At 37.1% G+C, this 23,939-nt stretch overlaps 1 protein-coding gene across 1 annotated transcript; it reads right to left on the bottom strand.

Annotated features, from left to right (window-relative positions):
- Positions 1 to 4,753: 4,753 nt before the first annotated feature.
- Positions 4,754 to 19,909, bottom strand: LOC140164377 (xaa-Arg dipeptidase-like). The gene is made up of 8 exons (XM_072187654.1): positions 19,760 to 19,909; positions 16,866 to 17,036; positions 15,758 to 15,997; positions 14,199 to 14,347; positions 12,315 to 12,457; positions 9,320 to 9,474; positions 8,001 to 8,238; positions 4,754 to 6,858 (listed from the first exon to the last, which is right to left on the bottom strand). The coding sequence occupies exons 1-8, from the start codon at positions 19,832 to 19,834 to the stop codon at positions 6,719 to 6,721; spliced, it is 1,311 nt and encodes a 436-aa protein (XP_072043755.1). The 5' UTR covers positions 19,835 to 19,909; the 3' UTR covers positions 4,754 to 6,718.
- Between the last annotated feature and the right edge of the window lie 4,030 nt (positions 19,910 to 23,939).

Genomic DNA, 23,939 nt, shown 5'->3' on the forward strand with positions numbered 1-23,939 from the left:
TATCTTGGATGATGGTTTTTCTCAAAAGTGACTTGGTTCACTGCTTCTCCCGCGGACCGACTGTAGCCTCATTCCCAGGGTGTGATGGTGCAAGCAGTGAGTCATAAACGTGATATAGAGTGTATGAGCTTATGTCCCGGTTCATGGTGGTGGCGGCCCCTTTCTCCTGATCCATATGGCCTCCGCGGGAGAAGCAGTGAACAAAGTCACTTTTGAGAAAGCCATCATCCAAGATGGCGAAAGCTAATGATGTGAGTAGTTTACTAGATTTATTTACCTAAATAAACCTTTGATAACCAAACCAATCCTACATTTGAAACTGTTCAGTGTATTTAAAAAATATAATTAAAACTATATTCGTACTTGCTCAAGTAGCATTCAATGCGAATTTTAATGGGGTTCTTTTATGATCCTTTAAGTGGATAACATGGCCTAAATGGGCTATAGCGTTCTTTCCTTAAAAATTCCTCCACAACTACTACAGCAATGAACTACGCTACAAAATATATTCCCTATTTTAAAACATTTATTTCTTTTAAAAAAAAATTATACAAATTTCTTTAAAACATTTGTTATCAATCATTGTGATTATGAAGTTTTAATTACAATGATTATTTCATTCAACATTCTGTTATTGTACCATAGGTGGCGGAAGCAGGTGGACAACATACCCCCCTAAATTTGTCCATTGGGGATGCCCCCTAAAAACCATAAAAGCAAAAATAAAGCAATAATTGTCCTGTGCATCTGCCTTTTTAGTCCGAAAAAGTGTTTTGGACCAAAATATGGTAACTTGGTTAAATATTACACGCTTTGTGCACACTGGTCCATCAAATGCCAAAATTCACCTTCATTTTGGGCTCCAATACTGAACCTGAAAATTTGAGCGCTTATGCCCAAAACCGGCATAAAAAATGCCTGTACCCCCTAAATATTAATGCTTCACGCCACTGAATTGCACTGAAATTTTGTTGTACAATATCAGGTACAATTATGGGAATAGGGTGCAACTTGCTAGACTTGAGTCCAGTCCTCGTTTACGGAGTTTAGGTTTGGGGTAGGGCAGTCTTGTAATAAGACTAGTATAGAGTTGCACCCATTCGGTAATTGCTCCCAATATCATACACAAAGGGTTCACATATTCTACGAGGGGTATCAAAAAGTTTTAGAAATCGCCCAGAAGTGAAAGAGCTATATCAATGAAATTTTGTCAGTGCAATCACTGGTCCTTATGTACATTATGGTCCAAAATCTAGTGCCACCTGTAAATAAAGTAAACATACCTTAATATGTACATAAGGACCAGTGATTGCACTGACAAAATTTCATTGATATAGCTCTTTCACTTCTGGGCGATTTCTAAAACTTTTTGATACCCCCTCGTATGTTCCCTCCCTCAGAATTTTGAAATTGAGTTTTTTACAAAAAAAAAGTTAAAAAGTTGCACTTTGGTCCATTGAAATTTCACAAAGCATGCAAAATGTAATATTGAGGGTTGAGAACCAGAAAGCCATAACTTAAGAAATGCCATTTAGAAAAAAACAAGTTTTAATATTTCTGCAATGTAAGTATCCGAGACTTATCTCACTGTTTGACCAAATTGAGTTCGGGCTAGGAAGCCTCAACTCGGGTTTGAGGCTTTCTGGTTATCTGCATTGGCTATATTGAGATGTAGCTATTAAATAGAATTGTGCTATATCTGCAATATGAAGTTAGATTGGGATAAAGCTTTATGATGGGAAGAATCTGTGAGTGCTGGTGATTATTACTTTAGTACCAAAATCTCAAAATGGCCAATAAGTGAGTTAATGCTTTCTGGTTCTGAACCCTCGATATACAAGTCAGGCCTACTGCATTGCTTTAGAGTTGAATGGACCAAAGTGCAGCATTCAAAACTGCATCTTTTCTTTTACAACGAGCCATTGTGATCAGAGATTGCAACAATGTTTGACATAGTAAAATTGACTCAATTGTGTTTAACAATATGTGCTACCCGCTACCAATTAATTTAAGAATTTGTTAATTTTGTAAAAAAAGTTATTCAAGAAAGACTTATGGGAGGGGTGTACGTAGACCTTGTGAATCCTTTATATTCATATGTCATATCTTTATTATAAGGCCACCTTAATTATATCATGAGTATCAAAGCTTGAGAGAAATTGAAAACCTAGTGGAAATGCATTTTAAAAAATTGCAAATTTTTTATGTGATTTTTTATGTGGAACAAGCATTTTGTGCAGATGTCCGTTGCAAATGCTGCAATAGTATACAAATAAAAATCACTGGTACAAAATAATTGTTGAAACTTCAAAACTTGTTGAAAACTTGAAATCAATTAGGAATTCTGAGTTTATTTTCACCTGTTTGTTAAATAGAGGATTTAACTAACATGTGCAGCAGCTTTGAGATTCAGGATTTAATTAAGGTGGCCTATTCATTCTCCCTTTCATCATGAAGACTTAATGATTTAAATAGGCCTATACAAATGTATAAGTATATGCATACAATGGTATGCAATTTTTAAAATCAAATGTTTAAGTATGCATTACAATGTACATTTGTGACATGATATGGTCCATGGGAGCCAAAGGTGGCAAATTTGAAACTGAGATAAAGGTAACAATAAAATACATAAGAAATTAGACATCTAAAAACTTCACAACTTTATAATCAAGTATGCTAGAACTTTGGTGTTTTCAGTAAATGATAGCCTATTGTCTATAATGTAATAATTACAGAAACTCAATTGTCAAAAATGCCTCCTTTGGCCCCCATGGACCAGATCGTGTCACATTTAAGTATGCAAACAATGGTACGCAAATTTTTACAATAGCTTACAATAAAAAAAGACCGATTTGTGAAATACAACTGTCACAAATATTATTGTTTACACCTGTACATTTGATGTTGGCTAATAAAAATAATACAAAAATCTCATTGCAGCAGATATTTAATTTAATTCATGATTTTGATCACAATATGCAAAGTATACTCGATTTCCCCAACTGAAACTGTTCAAGGAAATCGAGTATACTTTGCAAATTGTGATTTTGATCACAATATGCAAAGTATACTCAATTTCCATGAATGGTTTCAGTTGGGGGAATCAATGAATTTCATATATACAGACAGCAAAGGAATACCTGTTATTTTCATCCCTGTATACATCTAAAAAAAAACCAAATATCTCATAATTTTAAACAAGCAGCCAATAGCTGCATCTACATGTAGTAGCTTGGATTTAAGACTTTATCCTTATAGTTGATAAGAATTCTGTAATCTCATTGGTCAAACACCACTTAGATAAAAATCTGTAATACCTGCGTAGTGCGTACTCCTAATTAATATACAGGCAGGTAATATTTTCCGTATTACCTGCGTAGTCATAACGTATACGTAACATAATTCTTGTGGTATCCTAAGACCCGCGCATACTTTACGCCCGGCATGGCTGCACTGTTAAATAGCAAAGAAGAAACTGTCCTACTTTTCAGTAAGATTATTTAACTAAATTCCTTCAACAAAGTTTACGAACAAGTCGGAAGATATAATATATTCAAGTTCACTCTCTCTCTCTCTAGGTGCCATATCCTAAGACGTTGGCGATCATGTCGTGCCACAATTCTCTGTTATAAGCCATCTCCAGAAGCTCTGTCGCTTTATGTTCAGCTCCCCTTTCTTTTAGCCAGTCTTTCAGATTTGATAACCACATCACTCTCTTCCTGTCTCTGCTCCTTGTTCCTTCTATTCTCCCTGTCAATACTAGGTTCTCGAAACCATCCTTTCTGAGGATATGACCAAGGAATTTGAGCTGCTTAACTCTGATTTCAAGTACATGTAACAGCTTCCTGTTCACATTTGCTCTACTTAGGACATCGTCATTAGACACTTTATCAGTCCACAGGATCTTCATCATTCTTCTAAGGAACCACATCTCGCAGCTCTCCAATCTTCTTTTAATGTCTGTTGTTATTGACCATGCTTCACTTCCATACATTAATACAGGGACGACATAGCAGTTGAGTACCCAAATTCTGGTCTCTATACTGAGGGCACTGTTTTTTAGGATCTTGTCTAATTTTGAGAACGCAGACTTAGCCAGTGCAATCCTTCTCTTAATCTCCTTAATACATCTGGCATCTTCTGTGATTAGACTGCCAAGGTAGTTGAAGGAGGAACTAAAGGATAAAATGTTCACTAAAGGATAAAATAGTTACCGCCTGTTTATTCTCACGAAATACGGAACAATATCTACGGTCTGGTGCCGTATTCCATTCAGCCTCCGGCTTCATGGAATACGGCACCAGACCGTAGAAATTTCGCCGTATTTCGTGAACCAACAGGGTGCAACTAATAGTATTGGTTGAAATTGGTCAAAAAATAAAGACACTGTGATCCAAAATCTCAAGAAAGATGCAAAAGTTACAGATAGCTCCATTGGATGCCCTATTGATTTTTTACAAAGCGTTCTCAAACAAGAGAAAGAAGTACCCTTCTTTGAGAGCACAAAGAGCTGTAAGCATATTACACAGCAGAACACAACACTTAAATAAAATCTGACCCAAAATCATGTTTATATTTCAGTTATATAAGTTATAAGTAACAGACCAGGTAATCAGGCCAGTAATTGGCATCACCAACTTTGATCAAAATGATAAAATATGCAGATAAAAATATTGGAGCAAGGCACTTATATTAAATGTACATGATATACATTAAACAGTCTTTGTGAAAGGGACAATGCTCCATCAATTCACTGAAAAAGTGTTGTCTTAATGCATGTATATGAAATAATTATACATGTATATGAAATATTTTTATGGAAATAAAATATGAATGAATGAATATAGAGCCCAAAGTTCTCCATTTTACAGAAAACGGAGCAATTTCATGGAGTTCCAAGTAGAAAACGGAAAATGGACTTTTGCAACAACAGGCCAAAGTTAAGCTTATTTGGGTCTATTTTCCAATGTACATTTAACAGAATGCACAAACCGATTTAATATTGCACTGAAATTTACTTCAAATTTATCATACTTGCCTCTGGGGGTCATATATTTGCAGTTTCATGACCTTTTTCAGGGGTTTTTAATTATGAAAAAATAGGATTTCACTAGAGTGGGTAAATTTTTATAGTTATTTTTAGAAAATGGAAAACAACACCAAATTTAACATTTACAAAACAGAGAATTTCGGACTCTAATGAAATACATGTACACGGAGGTTTTAATGTCTGGCATTGGTTACGTGCTCAAAGTACAACATTCCATGATGACAATCCAACTTAAAAACCGCTGACGCGCAAGACGCCGCCGCTTTGCGGCGCAAGCGTTCGCAATTGGGGCATCACGGTCAGAGGGAACGGAGCCAGTTCTAAGAATGTCTTGCACAGAATGTCAGAACAGTCCGATAAATAACAGCCAGGTATAATAAAAAAGTGCCCACAAATTAAAAGCCATAATGTACAATCTTATAATAATCATTAATTGGTGAATTTTTTCAAACCTGAATTTTGGCACAATTGCAATGTTTACATAGATATGTCCCAACCCATCTTATATCTAAATGGAATCAGCCAGGTCCATTGTTTGCCAGGTCAATAGAGCAATTTTGACGCCATAATGCATTGTTCTATCATGAAGTCTCCCAGATAACTCCACATTAAACGGCCAAAATAGCCACAGGGTTCTTTTACCTTGTTATTTTGGCTTAAATTGGACAGAAACTTTTCCTGACAGTTATTGCTGATATTATTTCAGCTTTTTGAGTAAAGAGTAACAAAATTAAACTTTGATGCAAATTGTACATTATGGCTTTAATTATAAAAATGATTGAACATTTCTGTTAAGAGTAAATAAACTCAGCAGATTTCTTGTCATGCATTAACAATACCCAAAATTTGGATATAAAAATATAACTTGTCAACTTAATTTTAGAACATTCAAGTTGCAAATCACTGCAGCTGATAGGAGTATCCTATAATGCCCTGCGGAAAGTTTACAAAAAATCCCTGACTTTGAATTACTCACTTATCAGGGGTGCTTAGAATTTTATAATGCCATCAGGTTTTGCCTGAAATTAGTACATGTACATTGTATGCCTAGATTCATTCCAGATCAACTTGGAAGTTAGTGTTCACCACTTTCTGAATAAAAGAGCTGTCAAAATATTTAATCTCTATGTACACATAAACATCTCAAAATAAGTAATTACTCCCCCTCCCCCCCTTTCATACGATTGCCCAGAAAACAATAAAACACCGGTCCATTTAATGTAGTGAGGTCCAGACTTGAAAGTTGCACTTACAACAATATAAAAATACTCAGATATCATTACACAGATTTCCTTCCATTACACTGAATACAAAATCAATAGAATTTACTGCAACTTTCAAATCTTAGGTTACATTGATTTAAATGTACGCTGTGATGTCAATATTCAGTCAATTGCTACAAATGAGGTATCAAAATGTGCAGAAATAAATTCTGCTTCCAACGCATTTTACAGATTTATAATACAATAGCCTGTTTTTGAAGAATGGCTATTATTTAAGGGGGGGGGGTAATTACTTTTACATATAAACAATGTGCATGTAAAAGATGAATGCAGATTGTAACTCCAAATTACTGTTGAAACCATAAAAATAAAAACTACACTTATGTAAAGATGAATACACTACAGATTGTGAACTCCAAATCCCTAAATGACTCCACAAAGACTAACTCTTGAGAACAGATTCTTCAAATTCAGCTTGTATACTTTGTATTAGTTGTTCATTGCCTGGTTTCAGTATGTCTAATGCCGTTAGCGCCATGGCTTTAGCTTGATCTAGTGTAGGTTTCTGTGCTTCTGGTGCCCCTGTAATTTGGTAAGCATAAAATGAAGAGAGATGGCTGTATTAATTTCAGTGGTTTGGGTTTATTTCATATCAGCATGCATTAATAGCAAATGTTGACGTATGTTAAAATTAAATACAAACCATCAGGTGTGAAGCACACCCTTCATGGATTGACTACATTGAATTAATATTGAGGGTACCCTTAGCCTCGCAGCAACCTGCAGGTGTTGTGAGGGGGCTTTGGCTTGAGTTTGACCCAAACCCCCAAGGGTTTTTTGTTATCGGAAGGGAAAGAAGAAATGAAAAAGGAGAGAAGATGAACAAAGAAGTCACTTGGTACCCTCGGGATTCAAACTTTAGACTCCTCGCAGGCCAAGCAGAGGATCACCGACCGATAGCCACTGGGGTTTCGCTGGCCCAGCCAGTGATTCCGTGTATATATGGGGGTGATTATTGTGTTATGACAAGACATGGGATGTATGCATGCACAGTGGTTTTCCTTGTACTATAAGACTCTGTTAGATTGGGCAGTGTTAGGGTTAATAAAGTAAGATTGCAGCATTTGTGTTCTCTCATGTGCAGGAACCAGAAGTACCCCAATGCTGACTCTCCCTGTTATTTTACTTTCAACTTCTTGCATGTACTTTTAAAATAATTTTCTATAAATCTGTGGTGTTATTGGTTAATATGCCCATGGTCTCTTTGCATTACCTGGGGCTCCATCATCTCACAGGTTTGGCAGGAGATGGCCTCCCGGGGTGGCCTATAACTTAAGTTGCCTCCTCCTGTTAAGGGTGCTAAGCACCCAGATTGTTATAAGGTCACCCTTCACCTCCTTTTAGAGTTTTGTGTTTTATGACCGTAATTTATTTTTTCCTAAATAAAACTAGTTATCAAAATAATAATTAACTGACTAAGAATGAGAATAAACGATATAAATTTTTGTTTTTACCATTCTCTTTTTATCACAGTGGATGCCAGCTGTGCCGACATCCACTACTCAAAATATTGGACCTGCCTGTTGTCTAGCACATGGTAGAGGATAGTAAAAACAAAAATTCCTATTGATTATTCTCCAATGAGTACATGCAACAGGATTAATTACCAACAGGATTATCTCGTTAACCCGCTGCTTCCTTACGTCTTCGTGATTATATCTTACCTGATGCTTCAGTAAATTCCCTAGTATGATTTGGATGAACTGTATTGATATCATATAATGGATGTATACTAGGGACTTCATAGGATACATTGCCCATATCAGTTGAGCCCATCAGCGTCTTCAATCTCTCATCCTGTGAGAATTTGATGCCAACTAGCTCACCATTTTTCTCATATACCTCGACTAGTTTGCTGTTGGGTTTTAGATCCAAGTAATCAATTTTGTATTCATAATTTGCCTGTAAAACAAAACAGGAAGAACAAAATGTCAGAAAATTCAAACACACACAGTTAATACTGCCTTACCATGACAAAATGGTACAGCTATTGCTTATCTATTATGTTTATGGAATAAGGCCATTTTAATTTAATAGTTAGTCTTAAAGCTCCTCAAAATTTGAAAACCTAATGCAGAATGCAGTTTTTTAAGGATTTTTTTACCTTCAATTTTGATAAGAATATTTGGTAATCCCATCATTGAAACACTGACCTTCCTGGGGGCCCTGCAAGAGCCATACACATACAACACAACAACAACAACAACAACAACAACAACAACAACAACAACAACAACAACAAAGCAGCAGCAGCAATGCCAACAACACCTCTGGATCTGCCATTGATAATACTATCACAATTATTCTTAGGCTGGACAAAAATATCTGTGCGTTTCTGGTCGCACCTTCTCATACATGCAGACCCAAAATATTTTTGAGTGCTTTCAGTCATTACAATTCATGGGAATAGTGGTTGTCCAATGTAAAAATGTTTAATAAAAAATGAAAGTTTTTCTGACCGAGCGAGTCATATATTCAACACCATGTGGCCGAAATTCAAAATATATTTAAAAAAAAACCAGTTAGCCGATCAACCAACTGGTCCTTGGTTACTGGAAACACATTAACATTTTTGTTCTGCATTACCCATATGTCCTTTCAATTGACGACCTACAGTTTGTTACAATATGGGGTTTACATTTTCAGTAATAAATTGTTTTGTAAAGGGAGATGGACCCTGTTTGACTTGAGCATGAGTATCTCCAACAGCATCACTTTTACTCCTCGCTCTAGCTCCGGCTCTAGCCAGGTAAACCCTGTCAGTCCGAAACCCCGTCAGTCCAAACCACCACTAGTTCGAATTTTAAGCTTACCTAACGCTAACCCTAAACCTAACCCTAAACCTTACCCTGAACCTAACCCTAAACCTAACCCCTACCCTAACCCTAAAATTTGGACTAGCGGCGGTTCGGACTAGCGGTGGTTCAGACTGACGGTGTTTCAGACTGACGGGGAGACCCTCCTCTAGCCCTAGTACACTGACCTTGCATCCAGATATAGTTGCTGCACCCTTTATGCAATCTTCAACTTTGGTTTTTAATTCCTCTAACTCTAACTTGTTTGGTGCTCTCAGATAATACTGCAGTTCTGTAACCTCAGGAATTATAGCAGGATCTTGGCCACCATTACTAATGACCCCTGTAATAAAAAGAACAATTTTTATATTAGGCGATGATAAAAGAAACCCAAAAACCTGTTTTACAAGTCCTATATGACACGGTTTCAGATTTGAAGCAGGTTTGACTGCCAAAAATGGCAAAATATAAAGTTTCAAAAAATATTGTTTTAAATATGTTGTCTAGACTGAAATTTTGTGCAGAATGCATTTCTGAAGTCAGAAATGCACAATCTGTCATTGTTTTGCTGATATGAGCATTACAGTAGAGGCATATGCTTTTGACGGAAATAAAAATATGAGATCCACAAGTGACAACATCATCACAACATATTTGAACTCTATTGGCATACTTATAAAGGCTCTGCAAGGCTCACATCATGTTGTAGTGCAAGTCTGACATCTGATTGGTGCACACACATTGAATATAGGTCACATGATTGCGCAATATTACAGGTACTAATTGTTCCCGATTTTGCTCAAAAATGGGGTGGCGAGTCAATTTGATAAAAAAATTAGAACTTAAAAATATGCATTTTAGCACAAGTTTGATACTATATCCCTGTAGTACTGTATCATGGGAATAACTGATTAGTTTTTCTGAAGTCAGAAATGCAAAATCTGTCATTCTTTTCCTGATATGAGCATTACAGTAGAGGCATATGCTTTTGACGAAAATACAAATATGAGATCCATAAGTGACAACATCATCACAACATATTTGAACTCTATTGGCACACTTATAAAGGCTCTGCAATGCTCACATCATGTTGTAGTGCAAGTCTGACATCTGATTGGTGCACACACATTGAATATAGGTCACATGATTGCGCAATATTACAGGTACTAATTGTTCCCGATCTTGCTCAAAAATGGGGTGGCGAGTCAATTTGTTAAAAAAATTAGAACTAAAAAAATATGCATTTTAGCACAAGTTTGGTACTATATCCCTGTAGTACTGTATCATGGGAATAACTGATTAGTTTTTTAAACATGTCGCCCTCATATTTTTTTTTTTGCGATTTTTCAAAATGCCAAATTTTACGTAATTCACAGATGTCACAAATTGTTAAAAAAATTAGAAAAGCAAATTGAGAAGGAATGGAGATATTAAAGTTATACCCAAGTAGGAACTTATACTGTGCATAACTGATTAGTTTTTCAAGCCTATAGCTCTTGTAGTTTTCTTGTAATCCCGATTTTTATAAATGGCGGGAATTTTTACACACATCAAAATTTTAAGGGGTAGGGGAAACATTTTTACATTTTGCAAGTTTTTCCCTTAGTTAAAATGAACAAAGTTAGGTATCAAATGAAAGCCCATTCAATACTGCATAGACTGGTAGGTCAACTATCACTGTAACACCTTCCTATCAAGAGTTATGATTTTTCAAATAAATTTTTTTGCCGAAAACAGCTTATTTTGGCATGTCAATTGTCACGAGGCATGTCATATTTGAATGATTCTGCACGCAAATGATTAAGTCAATCACAAAACAAATACCTGAATCCATCAAATAGTACCCTCAGCTGATATGTTAACATTTTAAAGGGCCATATCTATGTATATTGTAGACTCTATGAGTATACAAAGTTGACATGTGAAAATTTTTGTCACCCAAAAGTGCATTTTTCGGGCAAAATCGGCCACAAATCAACATTTTGTAGCAAAACGATGTACGATGCACGCGTTTTGACAAAAAAAATCATGTTCTACAAACAATTTTACCCTAGAAAAGACACCTTAGAAATTAAACATAGCTATTTTCACTCTGGAGTGAATTTTTACACACTTTGGCAGTGAAACCAGCTTCAAATCTGAGACCATGTCATATAAGTTCTTGACCTGTATCGCTCCTCATGGGCTATATATAATTGTTCACTCTAGCACTTTATAAAAACAAAACAAAAAAGAACTTAATATAAGAGCTGCAAAAAATATACACTGGATATTGTAAATTAGGGTATCAATTATCTTGCATTATAGGCCAGATGTTGGTGACCTTAATGCAAAATGTTTGAAAATGGCGAATATTGCGTTTTGCACATCTAAACTCTTCAAAATATTGGACCCCTACTACTTTCAGAATCACCTGCCCTGTGGCCCGGGACTACCAAAATTTGATGATGGGCAATCAAAATATAGACTGATATGCCTGGTGGGCAACAGCATTTTTAAATGACATAATAATATAATTGGAAGACTTATTAAACAGTTAGGCTTGCATTCTAAATAGTGTCACAAATTCATAACATGCTCAATCTGACGTTATTGACGAACGTGTTCATACTACGCTTTATTCCGTAAAGTACGGGTATTGTTATTTATAGAGGGCAATACTATGGGCTGTATGCATGGTTATGTACAAAAAGTAGCCCGGGTTCGGAACAGTAACCTGGAACCTGTGCACTGTCTACACAAATTCAATATTCCAGCATGTATATTTGTGAACAGCCTCGCATAGTCTATAATTTTTTGTTACTTCTGCCATGGTCAGAGCTGTGTGTATCGCGTAAACTAACAGGTGATAAACAGTCGTGCTGACTGGCTGATCAACATTCTTGACAACAAGACAGTTGGTTTACCCATTGGTCGTCAGCGAGTATTAGGGGAGTATACATGTAGACCTCATCACTTCTACGCGAGTGCCGATCACCTGCGCATACCTCGACCACAGCAGAAATAAAAAAATAACTTTAAATTGTGGGGCAGGTGCAGTGAATGACAACAATCTCGCAGCCAGTTCTGATCAGGGTAACACATCTGGCTGTCTATACATCCTATGGGTATCATGGGAGAGCAATGTCTGAAATTGAATGATTTAACCAGGCTGAATAAGAAATCAGATGACACATGACCTACCATGAACTCTCCATCTTGGTTTCATCTGCTGTCTTAGAACAGAAATGGCATTATAACACATGACGGCTGCATCCAATGCATTCAAGCCTTCCCATGGATATGCTGCTGCATGAGCTGGTTTACCAGTGTAAGTGATGGCCATCCTGTGAACAGATTATATATATAGAAACATTGTGTAAGGGGTGGCTACAACAGTGATGGTTAACTGCCACTGCCTTGACAATACCTGCGATTGGGCCTGGTTTTAATGTTCGGAATATGGTTAATGTTAGTAACTTTTTAGCAGGTTCACCGTCAGACAAGTTTAGACTATCAAACTTGTATAATGGCGAACCCACTAAAAGCTTACTAATTGTTATGAACTCCCATCGTATAAGCCTATGCCACAATTTGTTAAAACCTTTGTTTTACTTTGAACACTGTGTGCGGCAATTTTGCTTTGATACCAGTGTGTGAGATATATATGAATATTTACATGTACTATTATAGATCAGATCTTGGAGGAGTGGAATACATGCCCTTACAAGGGGTGAATCACTCTAATGTTGACCTTAAATGCATTTTTTGAACAAATTATAAACCTGAAGAATCACAAGTTAGCTTCAAAAATTGCATATTATTGTCTCAGGCTTTGTGTGAATTTGTTCCAATTTGTACCATATTTCACAATTTTAGTGCCAACTTTGTTCCTTCAAGTTATATGCCATTGAATATTAAAATTAGATTAAGGGTAGACGAGGTATTGTTGGTCGGAAGCAACCTAAAAATCGATTTTCATTATCTAGATCAATATATTATTGAAAAATAACACCTTGATGTTTTGCAAAAGTTCATTCTACAAATCGTATACTTTGCAAACTTACTTAATTTATTGTTGTTAAATGAGTTATGTACGTTTTACAAAAGTGTTGTTGTTTCAGCCCTCTATACAACGTAACTCAAGAACCGCATCACCTATAAAAGTATATCTGTGATATTTTAATTCTTCTATACGCTCGCTATGAATTGAGCAATGCAGTTTTGGCTAAAGCTCAATACCATTCGTAAGATGTTGTGAGCTACCAAATCACAACAGTTTAAAATAGCTAATAACCTTAAATTAGATGTTGACCTATTTATCGGAATATCCCCCCGGTGTACTAGACCAACCTGCGACCAGGGGCAGAAATGAACTGCGAACTGCTTTAACTGGGCCTTCGGATCGAAACTTTTCCAAGGTTTTCCTGACTAACATTTTACACAATAATAGTGTAAAACTGATCACCAAATGGCTTCATTTTGATACTCATGTTGTTGACTAAGTGGGGCACATCCCCCCTAAAACTCCCCCCTGCATTCCGCAACCACAAGGGATGCACTTCGCAGTCACATTTCATCACTCATCATGTGTCCCCCTTGATCAACTTTGGATTAACATAACATAACATAATAACAAGTTATGATGCCATTGCTATTTGGCCAAATTTAATACAAATTGTCAAAGTTCCTCACAAAGATTGGGTAAATTATGGCTACAGTAGAGCAAAATTGGGCTATTTTGTGCAAAAATTGAGAAATTTTGAAAAAAAAAGACATATATCAAAATGGGCCTAGAAAAAGGGGTCATCAGAAAATGATACCCATGTTTACAGCACATCCCTGAATGGTCTTTGTACTTAGTAACTTCCCCCTAGACTTACGTACCTTCCTAAAACTAGCGGTGTTGGAGCAGAAACAGTGAATGGTTTTGGGTGTACCATCATAGCAACATGGATACCATCAAATGCCTTGGCTTCAATGAGCTTCACTTTCCCGGCCCCTCCTTCTTTTGCTGGGGTGCCCATTATTGTCAGTTTTAAGTTTTAATACAATAAAAGTTTTAATACATCCAGGGTCATTACTTACGTTTGTAAAGCGAGTGGTGTTGGAGCAGAAACAGTGAATGGTTTTGGGTGTACCATCATAGCAACATGGATACGATCAAATGCCTTGGCTTTAATCAACTTCACTTTACCGGCCCCTCCTTCCTCTGCTGGGGTGCCCATTACTGTCACCTATGTGGAAAACAAAATGCCTGAATCAAGCAATAACTCCAACAAATGCACACTTGAAATTTATCACTGCAGCTTAACAGAAGATAAACTGATGATTCATATAATGACTGGAATGGCAACTACATCTTTGGAATATCAGTCATCATCAGTCGGCTGCGGAGCAGGCGCCTACAAGCTTTCTCCAACTGTTGCGATCTTGGGCAAGCGAAACAATTTTGTTTGGCTGCAGCATCCCTTCAGTATCTCCCAGGAGGTGCTGTACATACTGTAAGTACAGTGTCCCATGTCGTCCCGGTTTCCTCTTCCCATGTGGTGGAATATAAAGGGCATATTCTTTCACAGGCTCGTCATCTTCAAGACGCAGTATATGGCCGAGAAATTTGAGTTGATGAATCTTGACTCTGGCAACCAGTGGAGTGGTGTTGGTCAGATTGTAGATGGTTTCATTTGGGATCCGATCCACACGCTTGACATGTTTAACATGACTCTGTAGCAAGATGTTGCAAAGGCATTGATCTTGTTTTCCATGTCCTTGGTGATTACCCATGACTCGCACCCGTACAGAAGGATAGTGACACAAGTTGTCTCAAACAGCTTAATTTTTGTTCCGATTGGCAGGGATGAGCTTCTCCAAAGGCGTTCCAGTTTCCAGAAAGTGGCCCAGGCTAGTGCTTTTCGTCTTTTTAGGTCTCCAACACTAGAGCCCATTTTGGAACTCAAGTACTTGAAGTCTGTGACATGGTTGATGGTACTACCATAGACTTCAAGTGCTGGCTGGGTGTTACAGTTTGCAGTCATATATTCTGTCTTAGGAGCGCTGATGACAAGGCCTAGATCCGCTGCTGCTGTTGCAGTCCTAGTAAGCTGTGACTGGGCCCGGGCTATAGAAGATTCCAACAGGGCAATATCATCAGCAAAATCCAGGTCATTCAGCATCCTAGCTTGACCGACGTGGGTAGGTAACAATTCCAACATCAATTCCAGAAGTTGATTTCTTCAGGAGGTAGTCTACCAGGATAATGAACAGGAATGGTGCCAACACATCACCCTGAAGCACTCCAGTTGTTACTTGGAAAGGCTCTGAGATACTTCCATCTACCATAACGGCACTATTGGAGTCCTTGTAGAGCACCTGGATGGCATTGATCACAATATCAGTATTCAGTAATTGGCAGTTTTTTAAATATTACCCCATACTTAATTGATTGTGACATTAATAAAGTCACCTACCAACCATCTAGCAACCTTAGATAAATGCCAAATGTAGGGGCCACTTGGGGTGGAGGGGGCACTCATGCGTTGTGACCAAATTATTTCAAAACAGTCCCTTTTTTCACCCATCCTAGTACTCTACCCTAGAGTTGTAATGTGTATAGAAGTGTCTGTATGATGATCAACCAAATTGATTACCTTTCCATCCTTTCCTCCATTGAGCTCCAAGGCAGCTTTCACAGCTATCCCAGCAGCTATGCCAGACTCTGCAATCAGATTGTGTCCACATGCATGGCCTATATCAGGCAATGCATCATACTCAGATATCACACATACATTGAGTCCATCATCAGATCCATAGGTGGCCCTGAAGGCGGTGTCTACCACAAAGTTGCGTTCTACTTTGAAGCCTTCTTTTTCTAAAAAGTCTGTCAGTGTCTGAAATCAAAATAACAGAATAGGAATTTTGCATGTTAATTAAACATCAAGGAGTGTTTCATGATCATAGCATCCTCTTTTTATGATATTTTCAGTAAATATCTACAAAAAAGCTTACTCCCAAAATTTCAGTTGGTTCCGATTTTGCGTTTGCATGTTAATGCATGATTATGTGTAATACACTGTTCCATAGGCCACTGTTGTAATTTCATTCTGGTACACCAGAACGTAATTCAAATTTGATGATATTGTTGCTAAACAAATTAATTTGCAAGAATTTTTTTGTATATAAACATTATGTAGCCAGAACTTTCCAATGGTATAAAAATCTTTTTTGAGAAACAGGGGGGATGAGGCTGTGGATCACGAAATGCCCTTTAAGTAATACACATTTTCTAACTTTGTTTTACAAACTCTGAAAACAAAATGAAAACAAGACAATATTTTACCTCAGGCCTAAAAAAAATTGTTTGATTGGCGTAACATTGAAAAAAAATTAGGGTAGGTCGGTGGGCAATTTTATTTTTTATTTATTTTTTTTTACACGCATTTTAAGCTGAAAATCGCGAATTTTTTATTTTTTTTTAATTTTAATCTTTTTTAAATTTTTTTTATTCATTTTTTGCAAAAAATAAGAAAAAAGTCTAGGGTCGGGCCTATTTTTTAGGATTCGGTCGGGTTACGCCAATCAAACAATTTTTTTAGGCCTAATTAGCACTCCCTAAGAGTTCTAGTTTATGAGACTACACATCCAATCAATTTGAATGCAACTTTATCGCTACGTCACTAGCCACGACTAAATGCTGCCTAAATGTCTTTCATTTGCCACTTTTGGACAACCTAGAAAGGATTTGGAAAAAAAACTTACCTTATGAGCAAAATGCTCATTATAGTTCAACTCTGGCTTGGCCCATATAGCTTGGCTAAGGTGGTGTAATTCTGCAGCACTGCTATCTATCTTCTGCTTGGCTACATTGTATCTAGATTGCCAGTCATCTACATTTGATGATGTCATTATGCCACGGCCACAAGTAGAAATCTTTAAGAATAAAATTACGGTAGATAAGTAAATTATGCGGTGCGTAAAGCATGTCCCCACCAAATTAGAAGATCAGAAAATACGACTGGGGTTCATTGTAAAAGAGATGATGAAGGACTTTGCCAGTAGGTGAATTGACTGTACTTTATTATTTACTAGTGGGATACCCGCGCTTCGCGCGGGTCCCCGCTAGATGAGTAAATTGGAGCGTTCACTACAACAGGAAGAATTACTGAACAGGTAGAATCATTGAAAAGGTACATTTTGATGCTTGTGATTTCCGTTTAACGGTTTCCATCTTATTTATTTAATTCTGTTATTTTAGCTTTTTTCCTTACATTTCGTGATTAGTTTCTTTCTTCCCTTCTTTCTTTTGTGCCCATTTTCATTTAGTACCTTTTTGTCGTGTTCACCCGTTATCATAATCCCTTGACCCGTCCATGTACCTTTCTGTCCTTTATTTTTCCTTCTTTCCAGTATTATCATGTCCACTGGTCTCTGGCTGGCAAGTCGCGTGGCTCTGCGCCGTTCGCCACGCGAGCTTTGGCGTAGGCGATTACATGACTTGGCGCCGACGCGTTGCCGGCCAGCTGCAGTGATGCGAGGCTGGCTACCGATTTTCATAACAAAAACACTGTTTTTCCCTATTTTCAGTGTTTTTGCAGCCAATTCTGGACCGTTTTCAACCAAATTTTTGCATTACCGTCTCAATATATGCCTCGATGTTCCGTATGAATTTGCCGACATTTGGATCGAAACTGACAGAGCCTTTAACTTTCATACCCTCACGCACGCACCCCCACAACATTCCCCTATTTATAGTAAGATGGGCTGTACAATAATTATCTTTCGGGGAATGAGGAAACAATTTTGCCAGAGCAAAAGGGGAAAAATTCCTGGAACTCAAAAAGTCACTTTTCAACACAATTAATTTAGCTTTTTTTTGTCCACTTTATCTGTGGAGCTAGCTGCTATCCATATACAATGTACCTGGTTCAACTAAAATGAAAGCTAATATATGTTACACAGTGATAGGCGACTTTTCCTGGGGGGGGGGGAGGTCAACTCTCCTTGTGGCTCAACTCTCCTGGATCTCCCCTGAAGTCATTTATCTATTGGTTGTTTATAATTATCACTACCGGTATCATTTGAAGACTGAGCTCTTCTTATAATTTTGAGGCAGAGATTATATGACTTTTGAATCCTTTCATGACCAAGGACACTCGCACGAATAGAAAGACTTGTTGCTCGCAACACAAGAATGGCAAAGGTGTAACCCGCATTTTCTGTTTTTTACTGCCCATGGTCTGTGCAATAATTATGAAGCAATTTTTGGCAGGCTGGGGGGGAAGCTGAACAAAGGAAACACTTAAATATATGGTCATGTGTCATATGGTGGGGCACATTTTGCGTTACAAGCACTGATTTTGATCATTTGTCCTCCTTTTCACTTAAATTGATACATGTCTAAAACTATACATCTCACACCAACAAAACTATACATTTTTGGAAGGCTTATGTTCCAAGGAATCCAACTATGCAAAAATGAAGTTGGTATACATCAGGGTGCGTAAGAAAATATATAGGGTGATATCATGAAAAAAATTAATTTTACTAGTAAATTCATAATTTATTGCATTTGCTACTGATATGGAATACCTCAAATGTAATCTAATTTTGTGGCAGGCAACACTGAGCTTGAATAAAATTTATACTTTTGCTATGTTATGAATGACCAAAGTGGTGATACAGGGTGTGGAAATATACGAACTTCACACACAAAATGTTGATTACATTTTTTTTAATATTTTCTTTAGAGTGTATCCTACATTTATTTTAACTGCATATTTGGATTCCTGGGGTAAAAAGCTTTCCAAAAATGTATACATTTCCTATCTTAGGGTGTATAATTCTCAAGATACAACAATTGAAAGCCAAAACGCATGTTGTGACTGAAAGTCTTGACATTTGTGTGTAAGTGAATAGGAAAGATTGAGGTTCTTGTGACTTGCGGTTCTCAGTGAATACTTGTAAACACGATTTAGATCAAATTAATAGCTGAATAAGAATAATGAATGATCAAGCTTTCATTTGAGGTATGATTTGCAAGTATAGCACACAATTTGGCAATGATATAATTTAAAAATCAAAAGATGCCATGTCTCCCATAGAGAATGCACATACTCCTCCACCGCTTATCCACCAGGTTTATCTTCGTTAACATTTTGGTATACTAATTAAACAAATTGGCATTCCAAATTGAGAAACATATTTGAAAATTAGAATAATCAGGCTGTATAATGAGCCCAAATGCAATTGGACCAAGAATAGCCCTGTGACAACAAGTTAAATCAGAAAGCGGAGAGAAAAATGTAACGTCACCAGGTATTTTGGGGTCCCACCATAAGACGCATGACCATATGCAAATTTTCCTTTTTTTTGTTAGGACAGGGGGTTCTTAATACAGGCCATCCAGCCTTCTGAGAACCTCCTAATTCAATGTATGTGTTTAATTGTGGTGCTGTTATATTTTATATTTGAATGAAATAAAGATGAATGAATGAATGACTTGACACATTATGATATGGGCTGGCATGCATTTATCATTGTAGAGCTGCCTTAAAAATTAAATGAAGTACGGTAAGCTTAAAGTTTAATGTAATTTCTACGTTATACATGAAGTATTACAAACACTGGCATTTTATAGTATTGATGTCACGTACATGCGTTTTGCACACAAGCGGTTTTCTCCAAAATAACTGGACAACTGCCTGAGAAAATTGAAGTTTCCACAGCATTCCTTTCACATTTCAGCTACTTTCTATGGTGACAGGTTACAACCGGAAGTATTGGGCTAGATTTACACTACATTGAACAGGGCTATATAAAGCGACAATCGATTGATTGCTAGCCAATGAGCGCTTTTCATTGAATTGTTAAAAACGTGTCACGTTACTTCGTTGGTCAAATATCAATCGCTTGTCGCTCACTGCACTGATGCTGTGGAAATGGTATGAATTTAGCTTAGACTGCGGAGGTGTGTCCGTTTCTCGATCGATGATTGGTCCAAATCTGGCTAACAGCTGATAAGGGGCGGTGCAATAATATGGGGGGGTAGCATTTATTTACATTTATTGCCAGGTCGAAAGGGGATGGCAGCTCAAGGGGGAGGGGTTTAGGGTACAAGTGATTCTATAGGCTTACGCCATTTAATTTCTTGCAGGAAATTTTGCATAGTTCCCCCCTATCATGTATCACCCGGGGGCCTAGGCCTACCCCAGGGTCATGAATAGGCCTACTCAAAATGATCTGCCAAAAATCCCCCATGGCTGTGCCAAAAAGTCTTTGCCCCTGAGGCACCAAAATACATTGCCCCCCCCCCCCCCCACGCCTTTGATGCATCCGTGCCAAAAATAATGCAACTTACATCATAGACTGATGGGGGGGCTACTTATCCTTTAGGGGCTGGCATTTTCTTCGGAAGGGGGTCCCAAACTTACAAAAAGTTGGTGTCAATAAAATTGCGACCCCCTATTTTGGCAATAAAAATAAAAATACAACGTAGGCCTACCCCCTAAACAAGCTAAAATTGTATTGAAATCAATTGTATTGGACCAAAGACATTCTTATTCAATGCTGCATATAATGTAAGTGTTTGATTTATCATGCTTTTATACTGCTCTGTATTTTGTACTTGTTTTACACATATTAAGGATTCTTTGGTTTCATGTTGATTGTATTTTGTATGAAATTGTATTGAGCTAACAATTTGGATAGCTGATTTGTTTTAATCAGCTTTACTTTTTTGTTTTTTCTGTTTTCATGTTTACCTGTAGGCCTATGTGTTTTTTTGTTTTTGCGCCTTAGATTAGATTAATTTTCTAGATAAATGGCGCATTGTAAATGCTTATTTATTATTATTATTATTTATTAAAGGAGGACTTCGTGATCCTAGCATCCTCTTTTTATGACATTTTTCAGTAAATATCCACGAAAAAGCTTATTTCCAAAATTTCAGTTGATTCCGATTTTGCGTTTGCGAGTTATGCATGATTATGTGTATTACACTGCTCGAGACAATGTGTTGTAATTTCGTTCTGGTGCACCAGAACGAAATTCAAATTTGGCGATCTTTTTGTCTGCAAGAAATATTTGGTACATAAACATTAGGGGTGGTGCAATAATTATGTGTACCCCCCGGGGGTGAATTATAGGGGGGGGGGGGCTGGCATTTTCTTCGGAAGGGGGGTCCCAAACTTACAAAAAGTTGGTGTCAATAAAATTGCGACCCCCCCTATTTTTGCAATAAAAATAAAAATACAACGTAGGCCTACCCCCTAAACAAGCTAAAATTGTATTGAAATCAATTGTATTGGACCAAAGACAATCTTATTCAATGCTGCATATAATGTCAGTGTTTGATTTATCATGCTTTTATACTGCTCTGTATTTTGTACTTGTTTTACACATATTAAGGATTCTTTGGTTTCATGTTGATTGTATTTTGTATGAAATTGTATTGAGCTAACAATTTGGATAGCTGATTTGTTTTAATCAGCTTTACTTTTTTGTTAACTCTGTTTTCATGTTTACCTGTAGGCCTATGTGTTTCTTGTTTTTGCGCCTTAGATTAGATTAATTTTCTAGATAAATGGCGCATTGTAAATGCTTATTTATTATTATTATTATTTATTAAAGGAGGACTTCGTGATCCTAGCATCCTCTTTTTATGACATTTTTCAGTAAATATCCACGAAAAAAGCTTATTTCCAAAATTTCAGTTGATTCCGATTTTGCGTTTGCGAGTTATGCATGATTATGTGTATTACACTGCTCGAGACAATGTGTTGTAATTTCGTTCTGGTGCACCAGAACGAAATTCAAATTTGGCGATATTTTTGTCTGCAAGAAATATTTGGTACATAAACATTAGGGGTGGTGCAATAATTATGTGTACCCCCCGGGGGTGAATTATAGGGGGGGGCAAAGATTTTTTGGCAGGCCAAAAGGGGGGGCAAGCATTTTTGGCAGGTCGAAGGGGGGTCAAGCGATTTTGGCAGGTCGAAAGGGGGGCAAGCAATTTTTGGCACAGATATTTTGGGCACCGTTTCTATATTATGCTCTAAAAAGGCGTAGGAAAACGTTACGAACACGTTCAAATATGCAAAATTTCCTGCTCGCTGCGCTCGCATTATATGTTAAGACAATTTAAGGTTTTAAATTCGGGTTCCCCAAAATCTTGCATGTGTAAGGGGGGGCAAAGATTTTTGGCACGTCAAAAGGGGGGGGGCAAAGGTTTTTGGCACGTCGAAGGGGGGGCAAAGGTTTTTGGCACGGCCAAAGGGGGGGGCAAGCGATTTTGGCAGACCATTTTGAGAATTCACCCCGGGGTACACATAATTATTGCACCACCCCTTATGTAGCCAGAGGTATCCAGACGGTGTAAAAATCTCAACTTTTTTTGGGAAAAGCGGGGGGGATGAGGCTGTGGATCACGAAATGCCCCTTTAAAGGAGGATTTCGTGATCCTAGCATCCTCTTTTTATGGCATTTTTCAGTACATATCCACGAAAAAAGCCTATTCCCAAAATTTCAGTTGATTCCGATTTTGCGTTTGCGAGTTATGCATGCATGATTATGTGTATTACACTGCTCCATAGACAATGCGTTGTAATTTCGTTTCCTTTTCAATTCTAGACTTATCAAATGAGACGATCATATCTAGTGAATCATCAGGTGGAAGTGCCATCGGATTGAAAAATAACTTTTCTTGCTAGACCAAATAAAGTGTTGAATGCGCATATGCATGTTACCCACGAATTCAAGCCTTTTTCACCTGTTGTACGCCATAAAATTTCACTTTCTTAAATATCTTTCAATATTTTATGTGTGACTCATATACACTAGAAATCGGTGAAGACTTTGAACGTAAAATAGAATTTTATTACATATATCTACAAAGAAATATTTTGGTTATTACAAATTTTAAGAAAGAACCAGGTGTAGGCCTACAGTTAAGATTGTGTCAATTCTTCGAACTCTTTCCAAAGTGGCTGTGATTTAACATTACTGTATTATTTCGAAAGATTAGAACAAATGCTTCATATAAATATAAAGTTAGATTTTGTATCTCGTCGCAGGATGAGGATCTCGGATGGATTCGTGGGTAACAGGATCTGGAAAATAGCAATTCCTATTAAATGTTTTTAATAAAAATAAAAACTACTTTTTTGTATGTCAATAATTCAGGCTGCAATGGCACTAAAATGAATTTTAATCAAAATACAAACTACATGGAATATTTAGAATGGATCATTATGGCATTTTGGGTAAAAATTTTGAGAATAATGAAGTTGCCTAATTCAAATAGACACAGCAAACAGTTTTATATTATTATTTTAGTAAAATCATTCCATATTTTCATGCAGCAATATTCTATTAACTCGTGTTTGACAGTTCCTATGAACTAAAAACACTATCAATACATTGTTAACTATAATTTAAGTAGGGATTCGTGGGTAACCAAAATGTTCGTGGGTAACACATATTTGAAGGTATGTATTGGTAAGCGGCAAAATATAAAATATTACAGAAGGTTGGAAACCATCATGCGGTTATTCCTCCATTGTGTTTCAATGATTCCCGTTTCTCTAACCAATTGCATTTACCCAAAAAATTGTAATTTAGGATAATCAATCAAAACTTCATGATACAGCTTCAGTATACCTTCAAGAGGACGCTATTAAACAGGACTGTTTTGGAACCTATTTCGCATGTTTTCAAAATGTTAAGATGCATAAGAAACATATAATTTACGAGTAAATCCTTGGATTCGTGGGTAACGCCGAATTCGTGGGTAAAGCTATAAGTACTATAGTACCGTTTGGGGTTTGCGTTTCTTAG

The sequence above is a fragment of the Amphiura filiformis genome, chromosome 11, assembly GCF_039555335.1.
Source record: "Amphiura filiformis chromosome 11, Afil_fr2py, whole genome shotgun sequence".
NCBI lineage: Eukaryota > Metazoa > Echinodermata > Ophiuroidea > Amphilepidida > Amphiuridae > Amphiura > Amphiura filiformis.